This window comes from Meriones unguiculatus, chromosome 5 (assembly GCF_030254825.1).
Source record: "Meriones unguiculatus strain TT.TT164.6M chromosome 5, Bangor_MerUng_6.1, whole genome shotgun sequence".
In the NCBI taxonomy this organism is placed as follows: domain Eukaryota; kingdom Metazoa; phylum Chordata; class Mammalia; order Rodentia; family Muridae; genus Meriones; species Meriones unguiculatus.
Genome location: NC_083353.1, coordinates 126,712,354 through 126,738,578, shown reverse-complemented (window position 1 = coordinate 126,738,578; position 26,225 = coordinate 126,712,354). Strand labels below are relative to the sequence as shown.

The window sequence follows — 26,225 nt, the reverse complement described above, 5'->3', positions numbered from 1 at the left end:
AAAATCTCATATATATTCATGGCTTTATTTCTGTGATTCACTTGTTTAAATCAGAGTGAGCAAACAGAAATGGGCAAGGAAGGTCCCATTCCATGCAAAAGTTCAGAGAACAGCCCACAGAACCCTCACAAGAAAAACTGAAATCCATCCATGTGCATTCAATATAAATTTGACAGAAAGAACACAAAATACCAGATCTGCTAATGTCTGCATACGGCCTGGCTGTGGTGCTTCAGGAACTTGTTTCTGGACGTTCACGCTGAGACATCCAATTTTATAAGAAACATTTGGCCTCTCCTACTTCTGGGTCAAGAGGCAGGATTTTATTTTCAAACACTTTTTGTCCCATATTGAATGTCATATTGTCATTTAGAAACTGGCGCTCTTCCTAAATCTCCATGTCAAACAACCAGTAGATATTCTTAATACAGATCCCTAAAGAAAAGAACTCACAAAGGTAGCCCTCTCTAAACTCAAGACTAGCCAGCCATCACCAGCCTGGACAGGTAAGCCAATGGCATGTACTGACAACCCGCCCAATGACCTAATCCAGGGATCTAATCCTTGTTCTACCTTCTTCTGTGTAACTCTTCATATTCAAAACAGCCTGAATAACCAGAATGAACGTAAGGCCAGGTCCGCCCATTATCTGCTAAAAATCCCTGGTTGGGACACTGTAGAAGGAACACTTACAGTAGCTGTTCTTAGGCACAGGGAGCCAGCAAAATACTTTTAGAATCAAGGTGTCTCTGACCTTTCTCCTACTCTCACTGATGACCTACCCAGCATCCACCTATAGACACCTGTCCACTGAGGCTCTTTCTCTCACACAGAGGCAGGGAAGAACCCTGATACTGCCTTACCTTCCCGAAGATTCAAAATTCTCTCTCTCTCTCTCTCTCTCTCTCTCTCTCTCTCTCTCTCTCTCTCTCTCTCTCTCTCTCCGTGAAACCTTACTCTCTATCACAGTAAGGAAGACTGGTGAATGTAGCCACACTTGGATCAACTTTTGTCACAGGAGATAATGCCTCTCTAGTGAACTCACATTCAAAGAAAACCATTTTACTCACTTGCTGTGACTGTAAATCCTGTGCATTTCCTCCCCACTCCCTTTCCTCTATGAAAGGATATGGGTTTCTGAACTTCATGGAGCTAGAAGGTGGACACAGTCTGTGAGTTTCCCATGAGCACACTGTGATTCCTTATGTCTTTCCTCCTGTCAGTATGTCTACTGCAAGTTCACACCAGCAACCCTTCAGCATGATGGGAAATGTCCCTTGGAATCCACTACTTCTACGGCGTCACATCCTTTACAGAAAGTCTTCATCTTCTTAGGGCGAAGCCTGCCTGCTTCCTTTTACCCTTTGCCTTCGGGTATCTCCACTGTTGCAGAAATGAGAACCAGAGCATTTTCTATGAGCAGGAGAAGGGACACAGACCACAGCAGACTCCTGCTACTGCCAAGGCCAACTGAAAATACCCACCGCAGACTAGACTGACCAGTCATTCAACAAGTGGAAACATCTGGAGGAAAAAAAGCAGTCTGAGGAGACAATCCTGTGAAGGCCAGTTTACAAAGACTGCTCTGAGGAACAGTACATGGATAAATTTTCACTGCCTGTTCCAAATGACCCTGAGCAAATAAAACCTACACTGATTAGTATTAACAGATACTACACCTTAGAAAATGATAGTACGTAGGGTAAATAATGAGAAAATAGAAAGGTTTCTTGAATACTTTCCTATGAATTTGTATGATTTGTTTCATATTATACTCAGTATTTTTGACTATTACAAACTAAGGTAATACTATGTTTTTGGACTACAATAATAACTTGCTACATAAGCAATATAATTAATAATGAGACACAAGCAATTTAGTGCCTGTGGGTTTCAATATGTGCAAGGACTGTCTTTTAGATATTGCCTCTATAATGATCCCTTGGTGTTAGAATCATATTTATTTTGAATTTTAGGATTATATTACAGGCTGTTGTCACTGCTTCTGGTTGACCCACAGAACTTGATGGCAAAATCCTATTGCTGAACACACAGCATTTTTGAGTCATAGGACATGGAGAAATCAAGCATGTAATGACCTGGAAGATTCTATGAACACTTTTAGGGGAGGAAAGTAATCAGAAATCTTACCCAGTTGTGAACCTTGCTTGCTGAAGTAACAAATTGCCATGAGAGGTATGTCTGCCAGTGCAATAATGGCACAAAAATGAGAGTAACCAACCATTTTCAGATTTGATTTTAAGTTGTCTCTAGAAGATGGGGCTCATTTCTGCTACTGTTATCTGGGCCAAAAACCTAAAGCTGGCTGGGTCACAGAGCCTAGGGGAGAACCAAGTCCCAGAACTGACCAAAAGGCAGAGAATAAGAGACTACGGAGTACTTAGCCCTGAATGGAGCATCAGTACCCCACCCTATACTCCCAAAGCCAGGGGATCAACATGGAAAAAAAACAGAAGATTTTAAGAGCCAGAGGTAGTAGACATCTGTGTAAAACAGTATTGATAAGACATGATGGCACTGTTGCTCACATGACCTCACAGCAGCCATGACTGCATGCTCAAGAACCAAACATGACAGCCATAATCTCAGTTTGGATGGGAAAGGAACTCATGAAATCTCACCTCTACCTGATCATCCATTGGCAGCTGATGGCTGGTTGGGTACAATCAGTTCTTTTCAGAGATGATGCAGCCACTAAGCCCCACAGCCCTAACTGGAGTCACTGGCTTTTTTAAAAGGGCATGAAGCTAACAATTCTGAAAACAAGTTTACTCTCAAGAAAAAAAATATGGCTTATAATATCAGCTTGAGCCTGGATCAAACCAGAAATAAAAATCAAGTGGGATTACATGACACAATTGGCTCCCAATATCATCATTCTATAAGTAAGTTCAAGGGCTTTGTAAGTCCCTCTCCATCCCTTGTCCTTCTCCTTTGAAGCAACTGTGCCACCTCTAGCATGGTCCTCCCCTTCTCCTCCTATCTGGCTACTTGTTGGTGACTTCAACTGCAACTCAACTGTAAACAGCACTGAAATCAAATTACAGGAAACTGCATATTTTCTAAGATCCATGAAAGTAAGGGAAAAGCTCTTGGCATTGTTGAATTTGGCTCTTCTTATATTTAGCTTACAACCTTGCATGCCTCACTTGGCTGCAGGCAAGGATGGAGTCTGTCCTCATCCCCCGAGAATGACATCTGATGGGGACTCTTAACACTCTTCCCATTCATTTAACCTTCAAAATCTAACACTCAATGCTATCATTCTGATACTACAGATAAAAATCACTTAAGTTCAAAAACTGTGCAAACATACACATTTTAAGACTTTGGTCTATCATAGTCTACTCTCTGTACCCAACATTTTTATAATAACTTGCCACTTAGTCTTTGTAACAGCTTTGTGAACTAGGTTTACAAGTGAAAAAAAAAAAAATAGATACACAGAGTAGTCAAGAAATAAGTTAGGAGGAGCTAATCTCCAAAGGGAAATTTTTGTGAGTGTTTAGGTTCACAAACTACTTTTCATTTTGGGTGTTATGATTTTTGGTTTTTAGACACCAAGTCTCATGTATCCCAGGCTAGTCCAAAACTCACTGTGTTCTTAGGTTGTCATTAACTGCTGATATCCAGCCTGTGCCTCCCAAGGGCTGGGCTTGAAAGTGTATAGCATCTTACATAACTCTACTGTCTATGTGTGCCCACACATATGCACACATTTGTTTGCACATGGGTTTGCAAATTTGTTTTCCCATAATACTAAGCCTTCACACCAGAGTTAAGTTCAGAACTCTTCAAGCAAGACTGTAAAAGTCAGACTGGCCATATAGTGTAAGTTAACATAAATTTGTAACCATTGTTTCCCTCATCCAAGACATCTGGAGTCTTCCTTAAAACCCTGCAGTGGCTTGTAACCCATTAGAAAACCAGACGATTTGATGAGAAAATCCATGAGTATGCCCTTAGATGGGGTTTTCAAATGATTTTTCATTTACACTAGATTTTAATAATCATGGCATATACCTCAACTTAAAATGTACAAAATGGTGAGGAATTATGTAATGAAGCCAATCTTCTCACAGACTTTAAGAGTAGCTACACAAATCTGTGAATTGTAGGTGTTCACTGTTATAGACCATAAACCACATTTTGTTTTCCTATGCAAAATAGCTACATAAGAATAAACAGAAACCAGAGAAGAGTTGGGGAGAAGGAGATAAGAATGCAGACACACAAGCCCAGTATGGTGGTATATGCTTAATCCCTGTAATCCCAGCACTTTGAAGGCAGAGACAGGTAGATGTTTGTGAGTTTGAGGACAACCTGGTATACAAAGCAAGTCCAAGACAGCCAGAGCTGCTACTATACAGAGAAACCCTGTCCTGAAAAACTAAAAATACAAACAACAACAACAAAACAAAACCCTAAAACAATGCAAACATAATGCATACTGAAAATTTTAGAAGGTAGCAAACAGTGTCAAGTATAGTCTGGGATGGAGTAAGTTTTATCTATTTGTTGTTGTTTTTAATGCATTTAGTCACATGAGAAGCTCGAGTTCACATAAAATTTGCATTTTGTACATTTCTAAGTCAAGATAACAGGCTCAAGAAATAAGAAATAAGAATCTATATCTAGGAAAGTCCATGTCAGGAGAGCTCACCAATGTGCTTTTGGTCAAAAGACACATCCTCCTCCGTCAGTGCAAAGCTCACCCAGCAAATAGCAGTGAGTTTCTCTCTTTGCCCCAACATCATGTCCTCAAAGACAGCACAAGAATGATATTTGAAGAATTAGCCACTTGATTTTGATTAAGTATTTTTCTGCCTGGGCAAACTTTAGTGTGAATTGTGTGCACTCATTTTTATGGGCTTGCATTTCTGACTGACACTTTATGTTTGAGATAACTCACTTATCAGTGTTCAGTCATATCTTTCTCCAGCATTCCCAGCCTAATTCTCACGCTTCGAACTAGGAGCAGTTAAGAGCTGGAAGAAGTTCCACTGCACTCATTTAAAAGCTCTAACTGTAGTTCTCCAAAAGAGCCAACTCAATCATGATTCACATAAGAAGGAATGAAGAGACTGGTACAATGATCTACCACTGAATAAATGTACTGGAACACAAAACTTGTCTATCTAGAAAAACGCTTCCAATTACAGGAAAAAAAAAAATGCCAAGAGTAAAGCTAGTCACTATTTGAGATAAGACACACAGCTCTGTAACTGTTAGAAGCTTTATTTCTAAATATTGTATTAAAATGTCTAGCAAGTTCACAATGGGCTTGATCATGATTTGATGATGGACAGAAAATTTAACTGTAGAACTACTCAATTTGTTGGTTATTGTTGGTTATTTTTCAAAAGAAACCGTATTTAAGATATTTTAAAGTAACATATTCAAAGGACTCAACTTTAAAAGCTGTCATTAACAGAAATAAAATCCACTGAGATAATTGACAGCTACAGAAAGAGAAATCAGTTTCCATTAACTGCCAGAAATTTTTCCTAAATATTCTACTAAGTTTATCTGAGGGCCATGAAAGTCTAAATAATGTTGTCAAAATAAATGTCTTTTTTCAGTGAAAAGACATCTCTATTGAGTATTAAAACAGGGCCAGCTAACTGTTCCTTATTTAACTGAAAATTTCCTATTTTAACAAGTCAAATTCTCTTAAACACCAGGATCACAAAGATGCCATTCCTGTGTAAACCCACTCACCTACCTTTCTTTCTTTTTTCCTTCTTTCCTTCTCTTTCTCCCTCTCTTCCTCCCTCCCCCGTCTGTCTGTCTCTAGGTTTCTGTCTTGCTCTCTTTCTCTCTTCTCCTCCCTCTCTTCGTTCCTCCCCCATCATCTTTCTCTCCCTGTAACAATTTATAGCCCAGGCTGGCTCTGATTTCCTGACCTTTCTACTCCAACTCCATAATGTCTGTTTTTGGTGGTATGTACCTCCACACCTGGCTATAGATTTCCTTTACCACAAAACTTTTTCAGTTTGGTGGGGCTGGAGAGATGGATCAGTAGTTAAGAACTGTCTTGCAGTTCACGAAGTTCAGTTCCCAGCACTCATGTCAGGTGGCTGTCAATCCCCTGTAACTTCAGCTTGAGGAGATACAACACCCTCTGTGGGCTTTCAAGGACACCTATACTCATGTGACTGCACATGCACACATACACACACAATTAGAAAAAAAATTTAAGCAACAGTGATCTTGAAGGTAGACTTGGTGATTTTCAGTTATCACTGATATAAAAATAAACAAGCAAGATACATGTTAAACATGATATTTCCCAATAACAAGGGTGCAGGAGAATTCACCCCTTTATGAGAAACATCACACAAGACTTATAAATAACATCTTATTATTTTCACTTTATGTGTATGTTTGTGAGCCTGTATGTATGAATGTGTAGCACACACATGAACGGAGCAGGATCTCCTGAAGAGCATCCAGAGCCCTTAACCATTCTATCATCTTCCCAGCTCCTCAGAAGGCATTTGAAAAAGCAACAACAAAAATGCCAACACCACATCAAAGTTGTAAGTTCTCAGACTTATCCACAACCGCTTTTCCTTCCTTTAAACATTTTAGTCTCTACCCATTCTCAAGGGACTTGGGGGGATAAATATTTTACTTAACCGACATTTCTTTTCCATCCACATATCTTGCCAGCTAGCACCTACAAAAGGCAAGGCACTCAGCCAAAATTTTCTAAGGGAAATATCATGGGTAAGATAAGGAGGCTGCAAGATTGATTTCTATTGAAAACTAACATGGTCTAAAATGTAACTTCTTTAATTCCAAGTCTTAGAAAGAAAAGCCCCCATGAAAGCATTGGACACTCAATAGCCTCTCTCCTTGCAAAATTTAAAGTCCTTGCCACAGTGGCTGCACCCCAAAACATTAACCCCACAATGCAGGGGTAGGGCAATGTCCTCATGCCACAAAGCTGAGCATGGCTTCTTAAGGGTTGTGTCTCACATGGACCTGTTACTTTGAACCTCTGAAATCCTTTGGATTAAAAACAAACAAGAATACTGGTTTCTTTATTTGTACTCACACCACCTTCAAAAGGTGAAAAGGATGCCACTGGCTGCATATAGCAGTACGCAAATTTGCCAAAAGACAACACCCCCCCCCCAGACCTCTCTGTGATGTAAAAATTACACCAGGTTTATCAAATTGAATTGTATATACCTAGAGAGTAGAAATATTTGCTATAGCCTTAGCATAAATAAATGTGCTTTACAATGACCTCAGAAGAGGGAAACATTAAAACCATGTTAGCTCCAAACCACATGTTTCTTTCAAAAAAACTCCAGTGTTTTCAAGGTTCCATGTGGAGGACAGCAAGATATTCCATACATTTTCAGATGCTCTTGGGAAAGAAGAATCTATTAGGTAAAAGGGGCATGCAAAAATAGAGAGAAAGGGAGGAAGGGAGGGAGTGGGACATGCAAAAATAGAGAGAAAGGGAGGAAGGGAGGGAGTGGGACATGCAAAAATAGAGAGAAAGGGAGGAAGGGAGGGAGTGAAGGCTTGGGGGAGACAGATAGACAAAGAAGATGGCTAGAAGACATCTTCTAGAAGACAAATAAACAGACCTAAGTATGGAAAGGGGAGAAATGACTAGGTACATTTAAGTGCAAAGTCTTTCAAATAGTGAATGTCTATTACAGTGCATGTTCTTTGGGTAACTCCATCAAGTCTAACGTCAGCTTAACTGGAGTGAACCTCATCCACATTGTTTCTTTTCACCAAAATTGCTTATCTGTGTGCTGTAATTATATTTGTTTGGGGGTTTTATTATTTCCAGGGTGATATGTCAATAATCTAGCTTATCTATTTTTAATCTGCAATGTAAAGGTAAAATAATATATCTGGACTCAAGTGGCTATCTGTATACCCTATTCAGATAAAAACCATCAGCCATGGAATACATGCATTACTTTAAAATTAGTTGTACATATCTATATCTATAGATACAGATATGAAAAAACATATCTATAGATATAGATATGAAAAAAACATGTCACGAATGAAAATTATTTTGTCGTTAATTATCCATGTAATGTTAGAGCTCTGTCTAAAATTAATGAATCGATTGTGTTTGATGGAAAATGACTTTAGACATTCTGAGAGTTCTTCCACAAAATCAGTCTGTAATCCCAACCTGCTTCTTGAATTTAGAAAGTTACTTGACCTTAGTTCCTAGATGCCACTTTACACATCGTGAAAATCTCCAGGCATCCATACAGAATGGAGCCCCCATTTCCTGGCCCCTGTCTCCTCTGCTTTCATGACTAATGTCTACAGAAGATAGATGACTGGATTGTCACAGGTTTACCACTTTAGTGGCTGATGTTAGAAAGGCAATGTCCTACCCTACAAACATCAGTACTTTCAAAGGGTACACACTGATCATCGTGGCATGGAATGTGGAGGCAAGTACACTAAAAGCCAGGAAGGACAGACCACAGTTAACTATGACACTGCCATGAATCAGATGTACAGACTCTTCCCTAAAGACTGCTAAATTTCCCAAAATTAAATAACTACGTCTGTATTTTCAAATACTGACAAAAACATCAAATGAAGAAAATGGAAGCCATACAATTGCCAACCACAAGAGTGGAACAAAAAAGTGCAACCAAGATTATACCAGAACCATAAATAAGACATGTAAAACGCTACCATTGACTCTACGTACATTTTTATGATTTGTGAAGAGATAAAGCCAATATGCGTATTTTTCATCCTGCTGAAAATGTATAGTTGCAAGGAAAATGGGGTGGCCATCAGCCACAAGTATGGCCTGAATCATGAGCACAAGCTTAGAACAAACTTGAAATTGCCGTTAGTGTAAGACACATCTTGGATGTTTAGCTCAGTGCAAGCAAAGCAGTAGAGTATATCATTTCCATCTTTACGACATGCTGGGTCAAATATAGAATTATTGTGAAATTTATCATAGAATTATTATGAAATTTATCTTTCTTTTCACTTCCTTTATGTAAATACCAGGAAATCCAAAGCTAGATGTGTTTCATATCTCTACCAGATACACAAGGCACTCACCTAGAACGCTGGCTGGCTGTTTCCATCAAAGCCACTGGGTGACACTGTTCTCCACAAAGCTGACACAACCAAGGCCATTTCCTGGCAGGGGGAAAATGACATGTACAGGATGTGGACAGGTCACCCACGTGCACAGACAAGTATGCACGAGCCTCTGTGTGTAAATACACACAGGCCTGTCACCCAAAAAAGTGTATCTCTATAAGGCCATTCATCATCTCAGGGTGAAAGACTTGGTAGGTTTTCACCCCTCTGTTCTGGACTTGCAACTTGACAATTGGGATGATCACGCATAGGTCCCTTAAGGGTAATGCAGCTAGGATAAAAATCAGCCACGCGGGCGGAGGTTCATTTGGGGCTGTTCCCGAAAGGCCTTCTACCCCTTAAATCATAATGTCCCTCATTGCTCCCTTAATATCACATGTACTTACATTTTTATGGCTTTTCAGGGAGACTGGGCAAACTAATTTAGGGGAACACAGGCAGCTGTTTTCACTAACAAAGATGGTTTTATAGCTTCTATGGTCATTTTGTGTGGATTGAGTTTGAAATCCTGAACATCTTTCAATCAATCATCCTTTAAAAAAAAAAAAAAAGAACAAAAACCGAATATCTGTGTGTAAGCTGCCACTGGAGACTTGAGTTGGGTAAACGGAAGATTCTGAAGTTAAACTTTTCAATGCCATAAACATTCATGGTGGGACAATGCTGACAATGACACTCCTACGCTGGGGGGCCACCTGCTACTCAGGCAATGGCGTAAGACGGTCCATGTTATTTTTATTCCTGACAAGCAATCTTCTAAACTTGATTGGGGGTCCAGGCTCAAGTCCATAGGTGAAATCACAAATGATGTCTGGACTTGGCACCATCCACCACAGTCCCTTTCTGACTGGTTTCTAGGCAGCCATCTACATTACAGTAGTAGCTGACTGACCCTCTCTCCATGCCCTTTCCTCTGAAACCAGACTACCTCAGGTCTGCTAAGGACAGTCTGGCCTTGGGTGTGGGATCATTCAACATCCTTGCAAACAGCCATCGACTATCTAAAGATCCGAGAATGGTTGCTCTGTTCTCTTAACATATTGCATGTCCTACGTCAAGAAGTATTTTATCTTTACTTCAAAACCTACTGACAATGAACACTAGTTTCCATTTCTAAAGGTACACTCTATATTTCCAAAGGTAAAATTACTTCAAATTTAAAACATTTATATTTAACATTTGAATGCTGAAGATTTTCCACTTATCTGACAGTGTGAGCATTTTTTTACATAAAAATAATACATGAATGTTTGCATAGAATTTCAGGGAACAGAGGGATGGGTCCTGGATCCAGATTTAAAATCTGCTCTCCACTCCTATCCACAGCCTTCCACCTGTTTCTTCCGTTCTTTTTTGTTTCTTTGTTTTCTTCTGTTTGTTTGTTTGGTTTGTGCTTTTTGAGATAGGTCCCATGGAGCTCCGCTGTCCTCAGCCTTCCATCTTCCCACCTGCTGCCACCTCCCAGATGCTGGGATGTCAGGGCAACAACACCATATCCCATTTCCCCCATGTGTTCTCTAAGTTGTCTTTCACACATTTGCTGGGATTTTTCCCTTAGGCAGCTGCACCATCTCCCAGTGGTGCCCTAAGCCCCAGGGAGACACAGGCTGTGTCTCCTCTATGTACACCACACAACTTTAGCACAATATTTAGCACAAGTCCTGGTGCACAGATGTGTTGACAAGACATTTGATAGGTTGATGGCCGAAAGGCCTATATGGATAGTGTCAGCTGAGAGGAATGTTTCCTTTTAAAAAAGTACAATGTACAAGATAAATAGTATGACCAATTCATGGTTTGACAATTATCCACTTATGAGCGACCCACATCCCATGGAGATCAAATCTGTGTATTTTATTTTCTGAGCAGCACAAACCTACAATCTTAGCCTAATGTTAAAGCAATTATCAAAGGTACATTTACCAAAAAAAAAAAAAATAGAAAAAAATCTGTAAAAAAAAAAAATACTTCCAGTAAAAATACCCTCAACAATAAAAGTCCCTAAAGACAATTATTTACTATATATAGAAAGGAACAGAAAGGTATCGGTCTTCGGAAAATCAAAATCTTAACAACATATCTAAAATGCAAGACTACAGAGATCTTGGGACTTTCTATGGTTTTCCAGAATTATTTGCTAGAACTTCACTAGACAGATGAATGTGGAATACAAGCAGAAGCTGTAGCCTCAATCAGCACACAGAGCTCTTAGAAAGCATAATTATTCAATATCTCACAAGAAAAAAAAAAGGAAGGAGGAAGATACCATGGGTTGGAGATGCATAGAAGCAATCTATCCCACGCACACGTGGGTAGGCGTCTGTCCGAGATGCTAAGGAAACACTGCGAGGGACCCAGTGCAAAGGTTTCACCTTCTCCATGTTTCTGCACATACTACATGACACAACCGGAGCACTGATCCCACATGCTCACACCCATGTTCTCCGAAAACTGCAGCTTCCTCCCCAATCCCCAACAACTCACTCCTTTAAAGGCATCAAATAGCAAGGGTTCTCAAGGAAGTCAACATAAGCTCTAGCAAGCTGTGGCCAGCATGAACCATGTTCAATGAAGGAATTTTAAAATAGAAGTGGGCTTATTGGCTTGATAAACCCCACACCTCAACAGAAGGATTTCAACACATTGCGTTCAGTGCGGTGATGGCTTCCGATACCCAGGTGCCTGTAGACATGATTCTCAGGGATAAATCTCTGATCGGTATTACAGCAAAGTCACACAAATGTCACAGCAGATATAATGTGTGTTTTTCATGCCGGTGTCACTCCTTCAGCCCGCCTGTGTGCCCGCCCCACCCCCCGGCTTTTCCAGATGTATTTCATACACAGAGTCACTGTTCTGGTTGTTTATTTAATTAACATGACAGCCCGGCACACACTGTTTCTTTCAGTTCTACAGTTAAACTTTTTACACTTTAGACTCAAGACAGAAAGAGTAAAGTGACTGTTTTCAATCCTTCCAACCTCTGGAAATTTATATAGATTCTCTGACTATTTCTGTCAGTTAAAATGGTCTTTTTTGGTATGCTTTAAATATCAGTACTCACAAAATTAAAAAAAAAATCACAGAAAAACAAAACATTATTTCCCCCACCTTTCCCAGAAGGATAAGAAAACCTTGTTTTGCCTTTTCATAGGTTGACATTAATTAATTTTAATTCTGTCACCATGCCATAATCAATATTTATGTTTCTATCATAAACTGAGGAATAACACTGAAATATGATAGAACTCACAATGTGGAAGCACATATTTCTTAAATATGTTCAATATAAGGAACATCAAGATACACTTAGAAATGTAAACTACGCTACGTTTTATAAGTTCAGAAATAAGGTATGGTTGTCTCGGTGATAGAGCCCTTGCCGGGCACACATGGCGCTACAGGTTCCATTCCCAACACCACCAAAACATTTGGGCCATTTTAAATGCTGAAGTGAGACTAAGACTCCCTGCAGGACTACACAACAGATTGGTGGATAAAGACACTGGCCACCAAGCCTGGCGGCCAGAGAGAGAGAGTCCCAGGACCCACACGGCGGAAGGGAGAGCTGAGTCCGGCAAGTTGCCCTCTGACTCCCGAACACACATGCTATAGAGAGTATGTACATGTGCAGGTATGTAATTTAAAAAACTGTCTCTAAAATTATTTGAGAAGAACTGTTTCTGTTCTTTGTATCTGTCCTGGGGAATCTACCAGGCTCTATTTGCTTTTAAGCAAAGGCATAAAAAAGCCCAATGCATGCCCACCATGCAGAGAGTATCAACAGAAACCATTGTTCTATGTTTCTTTTTTATTATCTGCTCGGGGAGGGTGCCTTTAAAATATATTTTTCACATCAGTGGTTAACAAACCGACCTTCTCTGCTACCAAACTTAAATTCCAATGCAAGTGCATTCACATAGGCTAGCAATTCTCAACTGAGTTACTGGAGATTTTATTTTAGCAAGAGAAAGTATATATCACAGACATTTCTGACTGCTTTTGTGTCTATCACACACACAAAAAAATTTAGTCATGAATGTGGTTCAAAGGCATGAATGGGGAGAGTTGGATAACTTGTAGCTTTCCTCTATAAAACCACATGTCTATCATATTAAATTATTAACAAGTAACTAAAATAAAATTACATTTGGTTTAGAATCCATTTGAAGTCAATGGGTAAGCTGGATTCTGTAATTACAGGGAAGTGAGTGTCCAGTGATGTTCTGTGGAACGTATAGATAACAGAGTATGCCTGGAGTGTTCTCCAAGAGTTGAGAGTTGCAGGATTAAAACTGTGTTGAAGAAAGCACTTATTAATCACAATCATTCAAGAAATGCTAGGTACTTCTGTGTACTTGGTGTTGGCAGGGAAGCAGCAGCAAGTTGACAAGGTTATATTTGTTGTCAGATGTGAGAATTCACATACACCAGAAGACACATACACCTTGGCAGACCCTAGCCTTCCCAGACCATCAGCCTAAAAAGTGTAACTTAGCACATACACGTAAAACCAGCCTCAGTCTTGAGGATACAGGGCTGGCAAGACTGAGCCACAAAGATGCTGTCGACTTTCCTCCTCATTAGAAGACACTTCCAGTTGCCTTCAGATACACCTGGTGCCCACCCCTTCTCTGACCAAAATCTGACCTGTTTTTGCTTTCATTGCTGCAAAGAATCTGTGTTACAAACTCAATTCTACAGGGAATATAATTCTAGACTTCAGGGGAGCACAGAAAGGAGGAAAGGAAGGAGAGGGAGGAAAGAAGGGAAGGAGGGAGGGAGGAGGAAGGAAGGAAGGACAAAAAGAAGTTTGGCTCACCTTATGAAAATTTTAGCATATATTCTTCTGTGTCTCTTTGGAAAGTGAAGAGAGAGAATTCACAAACAATGGTCACTGTCACCCACAAAGAGAAGAAAAATACCCAAATCTCTCACCTCTAAATTTCCACAAGGAGCAACAGCTGTGTGGATTCTTAGGAAGCCTCCTTCTTTTGTGCCTCTCAGTGCTATTTAAAACTCACAGGTTGCCTACAAGAATTGCCCTGTTCAGAAAAGAACTAACCAAGCCAGCACTCAGGGAGTGGTAGATGTTCATTTCATAATTATTTTTATTCTGGACTTCGTCAAGTATGCAAATGATTATGGCACCCTTTGCCCTCTTAATCAGAAGTTTGCTTCCTCATGATAAAAAAAAAGATAAGCCATTTACTACATGGCTCCTAACCTTTTCACAGAGTTCTGTCAACGTTTGAGCTGTCACCTCACCCTATCTCATAAGATACTATCCCATGTCAGCCCCACCCAGTACCCACAATTCAGCAACAGCCTTAATGGGCCATATATAAAAACCAGTCTACAGTGAGCACGCCTTCACCCACGCCCTCATTACAATTTCACGGGTACAAGTTGCTGCTTCGTGCAACCAGGGCTTCCTAGCATCCTAAGTAAGAGTTTCTTGCTTGAGGACATTCTTTATCAACAAGGCCTTAAACAAAAACAATTCCTAAAGAAAAATGATTGAGACAGATGATAAATATGCACTATCCAAGTAATTAATCAATAAAACCTTCAAAACTCCAAGCTCAATGAGAGCCTTATAAGATCGTTGCAGTCCTTCATTTACCCATGTGAGGCAAAGAAACCCTCTATGTTCATCAGCAAAGCTGTTCCGGTCACCTGGAAGCCTTCTGATCTCAAATCCACTCTGAAGTCCCTTAATCCGAAATGTCAGAAATTTAATTCTGAGGCCTAAGTGGCATTAATGTGGAGTCAAATTACTTCTGATTCAATCCAGATTTTTTTTTCCTGTAAGCTAGGCTTCAGTGTTGGCAAGGACCACATCACATTTCCCTTTAAGTTAAAGAAAAATGTGTTGTCGATATTTTTAATAGTCCTGCTTTCATTCAAAAAGTTCTCTCCTGCACCCCTCAGCACATAACTCACCTTATTCTAATGATCTCCAAATTTCTATATAAACTAAGGGTCAGTCAGTGGCCTGTGTTTTCCCCTTTACTCTTAGAGCAAGTTTAAACCCAGAAATATTTGTTTCTGCTGAGCAAAAAAAAGTTAAGTAAGCACAAGGAGAAGATGCTATCATCCAGTCCACTACATAAACTCAAAGTGCCGTCCATCTGGGCAACCAACTACATTTCAGAAACAAGCCAACCACTCTCACCATATGGCGACCAATACTCCTAAGGAACACCTAACCGAATATCCCCAGGGTAACCCAAAAACTAAAACCCTACTATATAAAAGGGACAGCCTTTCAACCGCAAACTTATCCTGCCAGGATAATGGGTAGGTCTGAATTGAAACGGGAAACGTGTAAATTTCCATTCAGAGTGCCGAATCAGCTTTCCCAATCCCTTCAACAAGTGTCAAACCTGGTGGAGAAAACTGAGCGGAAAAGACCTCAGTACAACTTATGTTTAAGATTTGGGGATGGTTCTCCTATACTAGGCAGGGTAACTATGCCATGACACTAAAGAAATTTTCAACCCTCTCCTCCAAATAAGAACTACACTTCCCTTCTAATTCACACCCCCCCACACACAAAGATACATGCAAAGAGCAATCTTAGGCGTCTGGATCAATATTTCCTGCAAACCCGCCCCCTTGAATTTCTGTCCACTTAGGTGTATAAGTTTCCATGGGAAAGGTCACTTTTCTGCGTGAACAACATAAGCATAGCTTCCAATCCTGTACCATTCTAAAGTTCACACATAGCCCTCAAGTGTAAAACCTAAGTTCAGAGTTCAACGCACAAGAGTGTGTAACAACTGAAGTATATCTAAAACTAGAGTGGCTGCCATCAGATGCGATCTCTAAAGGAGACTCACTGCAAAAAGAAAGCCTTGCCCTCAATGATGCCTTGCTTGGCTACTGAAACTTTTTTTTACTGGCTTTTATGAATATTTACCTGGCACTTAAGAAGAAACAAATTTTATTATCTTTCAAAAGACACAGAAATACAGCAAATGCACGTGTTGAAAGCCGCTTGCTTCTAATAAATAATTAAAGAAATAAATAAGCTAATTCCAAAAATTCAGGGAGGGTAGAAATGCTTCAGGAAGCGCAGGGACTCACAAACCAGGTGTAGGAGATTTGAAAACATGGCCCAGCTGTGGAAGCCCGATCACCGCTACTCAAGTTTGTTACTTTTCCCTGTTTTCTGTTGTTCTGGCTGTAAAGCAGTCCATGAGACAGAGAACGGGAGGAGGAAATAAAATCCACTTTCTTAGTAAGTGTAAAGTTTTACTGTTTGCCAGGCTGGCTTCCCGGCCGCCTGCGCTCCACTGCCTGCACTCTGACTGTTTCAAGTTTCCCCGGAGCGCCCCCAAAGGCGCAGCCCGGCTTACCTGCTCCCTGGGTATGCAGGGCAGGGAGGTCCTCCTGTGCGACTTGCCGCTGCTGCAGCCGGACATCTCGCCGGCCACCACGGAGCTGGACCGCCTCCTCCTCTTCCACCCCGCCGGAATCTCTTCCCTGCACCTCGTGCTCAGCTGGGACCCAGACCGCTCCCTGGGCGGAGCCGGCCCGGAGCACTGCGGCAGGATCTGCTCGGCGTACCTGGCCAGCAGCAGCCCCAGCACGGCCGCCAAGTATGCCAGGTAAGGTCTCCAGGCGACCTTGAACCTCTCCAGAGAAACCAGGGCCACCGTCCTGAGCGCGCTAGTCAAGGCGACCATGAGGACGTCCAGCCTCAGCCTCAGCACCAGCCATGTCGCGCCCCCAAGGCAGCTGAGCAGGACCCCCACGGCGGGCAGGGACAGCAGGCGACCGTCCCCTACGCCCAAGGAGAGCTGCACCAGCGCTTCCCCGGCGCAGCAGGCGGCCAGCAGCGCGACGGCCAGAGGCAGGCGCACTCCGGCGCGCAGCAGGCACAAGCCCATCCAGAAGAAGGCGCACAGGAGACTGAAGAGCAGCGCGGCCGCCTGCAGCCAAGGGCTGAGCTGCGCGCCGCCCCCGGGAGCACCTCCCCGAGGGCCCGGGAAGACGCCCCCTCGGGCTCCTTCCTCCTCCTCCTCCTCCTCGGCCGCCGCCTCCTGACTCGACTCCAGCTCGCCTCGGACCTCCCCGCCGACCAGCCTTACCAGCAAGGCCAGCAGCACCGACAGGGAGCCCGCGCACAGCGCCGAGGAGAGTTGCGGCGAGCGCCGGAGCGGCTGCAGCACCGGGGCTCCCCAACAGCCGCGGCCGCCGGAGCCCCGCCGGGATGGAGGGGACGCGCCACGGAGGTAGTGGTCCCCGCTGGCCACCCGGACGGGACTCGCCCCTTCGAGGCCCAGCTTGGCCGGCTCTTGGGCTGCCTCGCCCGGCACTGCCATGCTGTGCGCCCAGTGGGCAACCCCCACCCGTCCCACTCGCGGGTCTGCTCCCTTCTGGATCCCACTCGCGGAAACCCTTTTCCTTGATCTGCGCGAAGTTTCAGCCTTGCAGAGAACTCGAGAGTGCGAGCTGAAGACTTCTTCAAGTTGGCAGCTAGCAAGATCAGCCTTGGACTTTTTCTGCGCCCCCCCCCCTCTTCCTTTCTCTCTCTCAAAAAATCCTCCGCTCCACCCTCAGCTCCAGCTTAAACCCTACGGGATCTCTTCCTACTTCAGGATTTTAACAATTGCCCAACGCACTGGGTGCTCAGGAAAGGCTAATGCTGCAGCAGCCTGGGGCACAGGGCGAACTCCAGCCATCCCTGGGCTGCTGAGCGCCAGCAAGCAGCCGACCTCGGCTTCCCCCTTCCCTCCCTTCTCACCAGCAGCAATCTCTCTCTCTCTCTCTCTCTCTCTCTCTCTCTCTCTCTCTCTCTCTCTCTCTCTCTCTCTTTATTTCCCTCCCTCCCCCCCTTTCCCCCCTCTCCCTCTCCCTCTTTCCCCTCCTCTTCCCCTTTCTTTCTTTCCGTTCCTCTTCCACTCTGCCACTTTATCTCTCCCGGTAGCTCTCCCTCCACCACTCTCTCCCTCTCTCCTTGGCAGATCTTCCCCCGCGCTGCCCAGGGACGCAGACCTCGTTTTGCGGAGGTAGGAAGCAGAGCCTCCCAGAGTCTCTGTGTCCAGTTCATGGAAAAACGTGTGCGTGTGTGTGTGTGTGTGTGTGTGTGTGTGTGTGTGTGTGGTGGGAGGATAGAAAAGGAAGTTGAGACCTATTCTAGAAGTTGCTAAGTTTCACCCAATAGACTGGGCCTGAGATGAGGCTGTAGAAGCAGAAAGGAGGGAGGGAGAGCAGAGAGCTAATGATGAAGGGGGGTAGAGAGGGCAAGAGGAAAGTGAGGCTGTTTTCTTTTAAAAAAATAATTTTTCTTTCTTTTTGATGCCTGGCGGCTGCTGTTTTTGCAGGTGGGAAACCAGTGGAACTGAGTGCTTAAAACTCTGAAAGAGGCTTCTGCAAGGGCCCACAATTCTGCTTGCTGGCTTTAAAGGAACTCCCTAGAAAGGCAAGCTCAGGCGCGGGAGGAGCTGCTCAGGGCAGGACCACTCCCTTGGTAGCAAAGGGCCCTCCCAGCAAAAGAGAGGGGAGGGTGGGGTGGAGGTAGTTGTGACAGCCTGCGTGCTGGGCTGAGGGGCCAGCATGCTTGCTCCTGTCCTCAAAAAAAAGTACTTCTTATGCTTTAACAGGCAAAGATCCTGAGGGTGAGGATGTTACAGATAGCTGGAAACCCATTTCAATGTCTCTCGTACTCCGACTGCTCCAGGTGGAAGGTCTGTTAATAGAGAAGCCACTCCTGTGTTTGCTGCGCGTCAGTGTTGGGGGAGGGGAGCGGTCACAGGACAACTCCTGGGAGTCATCTCTCTCCTTTCCAGGGCCCAAATTAAGTTCTTTAGGCTTGGTGGCAAACACATGACCTGCTCCCCACTTGAGGTCTCAAATATGTTTTTCTTGTTCTGTCTTGTTTTTCTCAAGTAGAACAATCTCGGAGCTATCTAGTGCACAAAACCATTTTTTTTAAAAAAGATACCGACAGAAAAAACATAGAGAAAAGAAAAAAAAAATGAGGAAGGGATGGAGAGATGGCTCAGCAATTAAGAGCCTGGACTGCTCTTTCAGGGAACTCCAAGAAGTTCCCAGCACCCATAGCTGGTGGTTCTGTGACACCTACATTTAACTCCAGCTCCAGGGGATCCGATGCCCTCTTCTGGACTCCACAGGCGCCTACACTCAAACATGTTCATTCACACATAACTAAAATAAATAAATTAATTAAATTAAAAAAAAAAACTTTAAAAAAAGTAACTTGAAAAATCCATCTGGAAGGGGTGTCAACATGGAATCCCAGGATATAGAAGGCTAAAACCGGAAAAATGCTGCAAGTGAGACACCAGCCCGGGACACATTGGGGCTACGGGGAGGAAGGAAAAGTGCAACCCCCATCTCCAGTGCACAAGTGTCATTACCCAACAGTTGTTTATTGTGTGTGGTAAATTACACTATTTGCTGAGCTTCCTTTAAGAACAGTTTCGGAGCTGGGAAGCCCTGCTGGTGAAACACACCCACAATGAACAAAGCCCGTCCATTATTAATGATTGCCTGATCGTACACCACAGAATGTGGCATTTGGAAAACCACGCTCACTTCACTGGCAGTTTGTACAGAAGAATTCTCAGTCTGTTCAGCAGATTCAAATGATGCTGGAGTAAAATAAATGTCAACTCTTGCTCAGCTTATATGGTGACTATTTAGGTGTCATTTGACTCTCACAAATAATAAGAAACTGATCCCATCTCAATTATCTCGGTGCTCCAGCTTACAGTGTGTTTATAGCCTTGAGTACTTGGATAATTGCCCCAAAATGCCACTGTGTTTTGTACGTAGAGATAAAGCAATAAAATATGCCAAGAGGAGACGAATGAAATAAGTAGATTCATGGGGGCAGTGGGAAATACGGCTTAAGTTGTAGATTTCTTTTTATGGGAAACAGCCTACTGCAGTCCCAGCTGGGTACTCACAAAGCATTAGGCATAAATGAACAGGAGGGGGTGTGACCAGACAGCCAGCTCCTCGCTGTCACTTGTCCAGAACTGTGCCACTGCCCAGGAGCATGTGTTGGGCAGATAGTCAGTGGCAGTACCACCATCTGTCTAATAATTAAGAAAACAGGAGAAGCAACGCCTTGGCGGAAGACAAATGAGCCCCCTAGTATGCGCACACACTTACCATGAGTTTCCCAACTACCCATGATTCATAAGCCAGAACTAGTGAAAAACCTGCTGCCTCTTAACATGGGAAAAGCATATTAAATCAAGAAGCTGGGCATATGTTGTTAAGCGTGGGGTTGGGGGAGCAGAGTGGAGGATGAAAAAAATATTTCCATTTTCTCTGTCTTCAACCCACACCCATCTTAGTTTGGGGGAAAAATAATGACATATGATCATCAAAACAGAGCTCTTACAAGATTGAGAGTGGACATTGTTTGAAAGCTGACATAGATGGACTGGTGAGATCTCAGCAGGTAAAGACACTTGCTGTGCAAAGCCCCAATGACTAGAACCACATAAAGAGGAAAAGAGAAACCCAACTCTACAGAGTTGTTTCTGATTGCCACACATGCACATGGCAGATGAATGCATATACACATGCAAATCTCTTTCACATACAATAATAATTACTACTACTAATAAAGTGTTGTAGTTAAACACATTGTCACCAACAGTAGCAAAACATCACTGGCTGTCTGTGTTGATGGCATCTTGTGGCTGGTCAATAGTGTAAAAGAAACAATGTCCTGGCACCTGGCCTTCTCCCTACTTTTAACAAAAATCACAATCAGAAAGTTATCTGCCCCACCAAAAGAATAGAAGGTCCATTTCTTTTCTGCCTATTACCATCCAGAAACCCAAGGAAAGTGAAAAAACCAGCCAGATGCTCTTGTTTGAGACAGACAGACAGCTGCAGGGACAGACAGGATGAAGTAAAAGAAGTCGAAAAGCAATTATCAAAACAGTGAGTTAAATGACACAGGCTACAGTATATCCAACAGGTTTGAAGCAGCCAGATATGAACACTGCCCTTTGAGGCAGGCAGTGACCAGTCCTGATTCAGGAAAGTGAACACAGCCAATGGACAAGATAAAAGGTTATCCACATATAGATAATAGAAGAAAATGTCAGAAAGCCCTCCACTCACCCAGGTCCAACCAGTGTGCTTTGATTAGTTCTTTGTGAAAAGCCTTTGCACTTTGCCAAATATAGTTAAACTTAAGGGTATTCTGCTGTAGTGTCTCAATAGTTTTCACTCCTCAATATGGCTTCATTTGTTCTGTCCTATCTCACTGACCTCCATGCATTTCAATGAGTTAACGATAAGTGCCTAAAATAAAGTGCCTTAGTGTCCAGCCCCCTTCCTCACCACTCTTCCACCTACAGTACTCACTCTCTCCTCCATCTTCTCTCATCCCTAGAAAGAACAACATCTACCCAGCTGCCAGAGTCCACAAAGGAGTCACTGCCCTTGCCTCTTCTTTGATTAGCTTACAACACTTTCGATCTATTAACAAAAGCACTTGCTTCCATGTCTAAAAGATAACCTGAATCAACCAATCTCTCTCTCTCTCTTTCTCTCTCTCTCCCTCTCTCCCTCTCTGCATCAATTTACAGCAACCAAACAAAAGTTCATCATCATCTCTGGCTCAGACAGTTGCAGTAAATAACTGGTCTTGCCTTCCTTCTTATAGTTCATTTTCTATGGAACAGAATAATAGTTCAAATATATGAATTGAATGATGGTGCCTCTCCTGCTTAAAACCATGCACGATTCTTCACTGCACTGCAGACTCCAAAAGCCCCTAGATAAGCTACAAAGTCCTCCAAGATCTTCCCAGCAGCTCTCTGACCTCTTCCTGTTTTAGCAGTCCTATTGCGCTTCTGCTGCCCCAACTGTTTCAATGCTCTCCATTCACAAAGTGGACTCCATGCTGCCCACCAGTCTAGACAGTAACTGCAAAGGGTTACCACAGAGGAGCAGAAAGGCTAAATGTTAATTATTTAAAATGTAATAGATTTGTTGACTGGTGGCTCCAGGTGTTGCTTTTAACAAAATCTCAATCATTCCATTTTACCAATAAAGACTCTGGTACCAGAGTGGAGTGAAAGCCTGATAGCTCAGAGAGGCAGAGAAAGCAACCAGCTGACCTTCCTCCTCAGTAAACGACTCCCCTTCTCCATGTCTTCTCAAAACCCCTCAAACTCAATATCCCTCCCTTCTATTTCCTGTGTGTCTCTCTATGTGTCTTCCTGACTTCCTCTTACTCTCTATAGTTTTTCTCTATGTTCATTCCCTGCCATCTGGTTGCTTGCTTCATCTCTTGACCTATGGTCGACTTTATTTAATCTTATCTTGGATTAAAGGTGTGTGCTAGGGTTGAGCCACACCACAGCCAGAAAAACGGCTTTTTTCAGCAAATAATGTAATCTCAAGGTTCACAGTATGATCAGATATCTTGATATCAGATATCTGATATCTTCATCCAAACATGAAAACTATGTGCTTCATATCTCCAGCCATGCTTCTAGTCTTCCATACCTACTAAAATGACAGGGATTTGGTAGCTAAAGGTTTTCCCATGCTGGCTCCTTCTGCATCAGTTCTGGCTTCAAGCATTATTTTTTTATTCTCTAAGAAAGGTTGGTTCTAGAGAGCTGTGACAATCTGGCAAAAGCAACTAAAGGGAGAAGGATTTTTATAAAAGCAACTTTTATTTGCCTGATTTGTCATCTCCGAGGGTTACTGCCTCTGTCTGCTAACCTAGGCCTAACCTAGCCTGGAAACTTCTAGACTCCATACAATCTAATCTAGGCCTAGAAATTTTTCAGTTGCTAAGACTCTTACTGCAGAATAAATTTACCCTTTTTAATTCTGTCTGAACTCTGACTGGCTGGTTCAACTCAGCTGTTCTGGTTCAAGCTCCTCTTCAAGCTGACTGATTGAAACTGGCTTCTCTTGGCTTCTGGCTGAATTACTCTGCTTGGCCTCATACTAACTTTGGCAATCTGTTCTAATCTGTCACCTTCTCATTCCCTGGTTCATCTGTCTTCACCAGTATCTAGCTTGTTCTCTCTTCAACCTGTCTCTGTAAAACTCTCCACATAAAAATGCCTCTGACTTCCACAAACTGAACTGCCACAAATTCAGTTCCACTGCACGGCCTCTCAACTCACTGACTCAACTGTACTACCTGAACAGAACTGACTAGAACTCAGAGCTCTGCAAGCCTTGGTCTCCTAGGTGCTGGGATTAAAGGTGTGTATCACTAGGCCTAGACCAATGCTTTTCTTTACTGGAAATTTGCTCTATACTAGCCTGGCCTAGAACTCAGAGATCTGCTTGCCTCTGTCTCCTGGGACTAAAGGTATACCTGTATTCCAGCCAGATCATACAGACCTAGAAGGTCTTTGGATGTGATCTCTTTCCACAGCAGCCATGTTCTGAATTAAAATCCCTCCTCTACGGAAGTTTATTTTGACTCACTGTTTGAGGTGGTGCAGTTTGTCATGATGGGAAAAACATGTCTACAAGAAGGGCTCAAGCTGTGATGAAAAAAGTGTGAGATGGATGGTGATGAGATGGATGCCATAATCATGACCTGGGAAGATGAGTGCAGATGCTCAACTGGCTTTTCCCTTTTATATTTCGGCTGGGAACCCACGCCATGGGATGGTACCACGCACATGCTGAGTGGATTTTTCCTTCTCAGAACCTCTTGGCGGTATCCTCACAGACACACACAGAGTTTACCCTCCTAAGTGATTCCAGATCCAGTCATGTTGACAGAGAATATGGCCATAATACTTTTCAAAAAGACATCAGGGTATCCCATGTGCATGCATATTAGCCATTTAGTATTGCACTGTTTTGTTATATTCGTACTGATTGTCTCTCTATAAAATGGTTTTCTTCATTTACCTGCTTTCTTGTTTATTGTTTGCTCTTGGTTACTAGAGTATAGGGAGACTTTGCTCTGAACCTCCAAATACCAGACAAGCAAATGGCACACAGTAAAAACTCACTTAATATTCAACACACAAGTGTTTGATGAATAAAAGCACAGTGGAATTACAGGAGAAAAAGAAACTCAAATGTACCATGTTGAAAGGTCCCATGTTAAAGACCATCCATGGGTGTTTACACATTTACATATATACATGTTTAAGCTAATTGTTTGCATGGGCAGATGCCTCTCAATTTTTCCTTGAAAATTCTGTTCTGATGAGTATACTCATGGGTAAAATCACGCAAACAGCACTTCCCATAAAGCGGCTTTAAAAATATGTATTGCTCTCCTAAATTACTCATCTCTTAGAGAAATAAACATTGGCCAAAGTTTTAAAAACTTATATATGGACTACCCATAGTCTTTTTTATTATAGGCATGGGGATGGGTGAATAAAATATACTTGCTACCTTTGGGTAGCAAGTAAACTGGGAAATTCAGAAATAGATTTTTGAATATAAATGACTGTAAAGCCTTATTTCACATTGTTTTCTGCTGTTGTGGGAACTGAATTTAACAGACATAACTGTTTTGTTAAGATAGGTCTTACTAATACTTCCAAATACAGTGAGGAAAAACCAGAGAATGCTTGCATCTGGGGATTCACTACTGGCTTTCCAGGCAGAGCTGTCCCTCCAGTTTCCAAACAATGTAAGTAATGATTTTGTGTATGCAGCTATTAATAAGCTCAAAACCCTCAAGCAGGAAAGCAAGCTGTGAAGAGCTAGCACGGACCTAGTCAGGGTTACAGGCAACTACATCCAACCACGGGCACACCACTGGACACTGCCTCTTCTGTACCCTGGAAAACAACCTGTGGGCTGAAGCTCTTATGAACTGTAAAGGACGCTAGTACAATGGTCTCAGAGCTCCCCAATCTTGACCACTTTGTGGCACATGCAGAATATTATAATAATTTTAAGTGAATTTGACCTTATGATTTTATTGTCGTCCTGTCAAAGTTGTCTTAGACACGTGACCCTTCTCTTCTTCTTGCCTCCCAGTTCAAATTGTTTCTATCTCTTAACAGCAAGTCTCATAAAGCTGCAGGAAAGCTCAGAAGTCTCATCAATAATGCCAATAACCTCAGTATCTCTTTCCTCTGGATTTGCATGTATTGTAATTCTCAAAAAGAACTGAAGTCTTGTGTAATAATATAAATAAATAATATGCAGGTTGTTAGCGTCTCCAAAGTAATGGTAAATTGTTTGGTTTTGTGAACAGCTTGATTTTAACTTATTCTTGTCCTAACTAATAGGAAAAAAAAGATAATAAAACATAAGTGTTGGTAAGAGCTTTGAAAGTGTTTATAATGCTAGCTAGCTTAAATGGTTGTATCCAACTGTCTTAGCCCTCTTCTTTGCCTTAACAACAGCCACAGGGTAAATTTTAAAAAAAAAATTAACTAATTATTTATTACAGTTTATTCACTTTGTATCCCTGCTGTGGCACCCTCCCTTGTCTCTTCCCAATCCCTCCCTCTTCTCCTCCTATGCCCCTCCCTTAGTCAACTGATGACTGATATCGGAGGTCCTCCTCCCCTTCTATCTGACCCTAGCCTATCAAGTCCCATCAGGGAACAGGACAGAAGCTTACCACAGAGAGCCTTTGAAAGACTCTACTGAGCAGAGGTATCGAAGCAGAGGCTGAGACTCATAGACAAACTTTGGGCAGAGTGCAGGGAATTTTATGAAAGAAGGGGGAGATAGAAAGACCTGGAGGGGACAGGAACTCCAAAAATAGACCAACAGAACAAAACAAACAAACAAACAAACTGGGCCCTGGGGGCCCTGCAGAGATGGATACCCCAACCGTGCATACAAGGACCATGCATGGAGAGGACCTAAAACCCCACTCAGATGTAGCTCATAGACTCAGTATCCAAGTGGGGTCCCTAGTAAGGGAAGCAGAGGCTGTCTCCGGCATGAACTCAGTGGCTGGCTCTCTGATCACCTCCCCCTGAGGGGTGTAGCCTTGCCAGGCCACGGAGGAGGCCAAGGCCACAGGGTAAGTTTTACTGAATCTGCATCTGGTGATTGAAACTCTCGTCACATCTCAGACACATCGTGGATCAGTATTTTCACTGTAAATGTGA

General features: G+C 42.6%; 1 protein-coding gene and 1 long non-coding RNA gene across 2 annotated transcripts in view; one reads left to right on the top strand and one right to left on the bottom strand.

Moving 5' to 3' along the window:
• Positions 1–17,621, bottom strand: part of Pde3a (phosphodiesterase 3A) — a 281,973-nt gene extending 264,352 nt beyond the window's left edge. The window contains exon 1 of the mRNA XM_060384366.1: positions 16,512–17,621. Coding sequence (XP_060240349.1) covers positions 16,512–17,480 — 969 coding nt within the window. The 5' untranslated portion in view covers positions 17,481–17,621. The remainder of the gene's footprint in view (positions 1–16,511) is intronic.
• Positions 17,622–18,006: 385 nt separating this feature from the next.
• LOC132654319 (uncharacterized) lies at positions 18,007–25,426 on the top strand. The gene is made up of 2 exons (XR_009592001.1): positions 18,007–18,167; positions 18,483–25,426. It is a non-coding gene; the product is annotated as an uncharacterized LOC132654319 (long non-coding RNA).
• Positions 25,427–26,225: the final 799 nt, after the last annotated feature.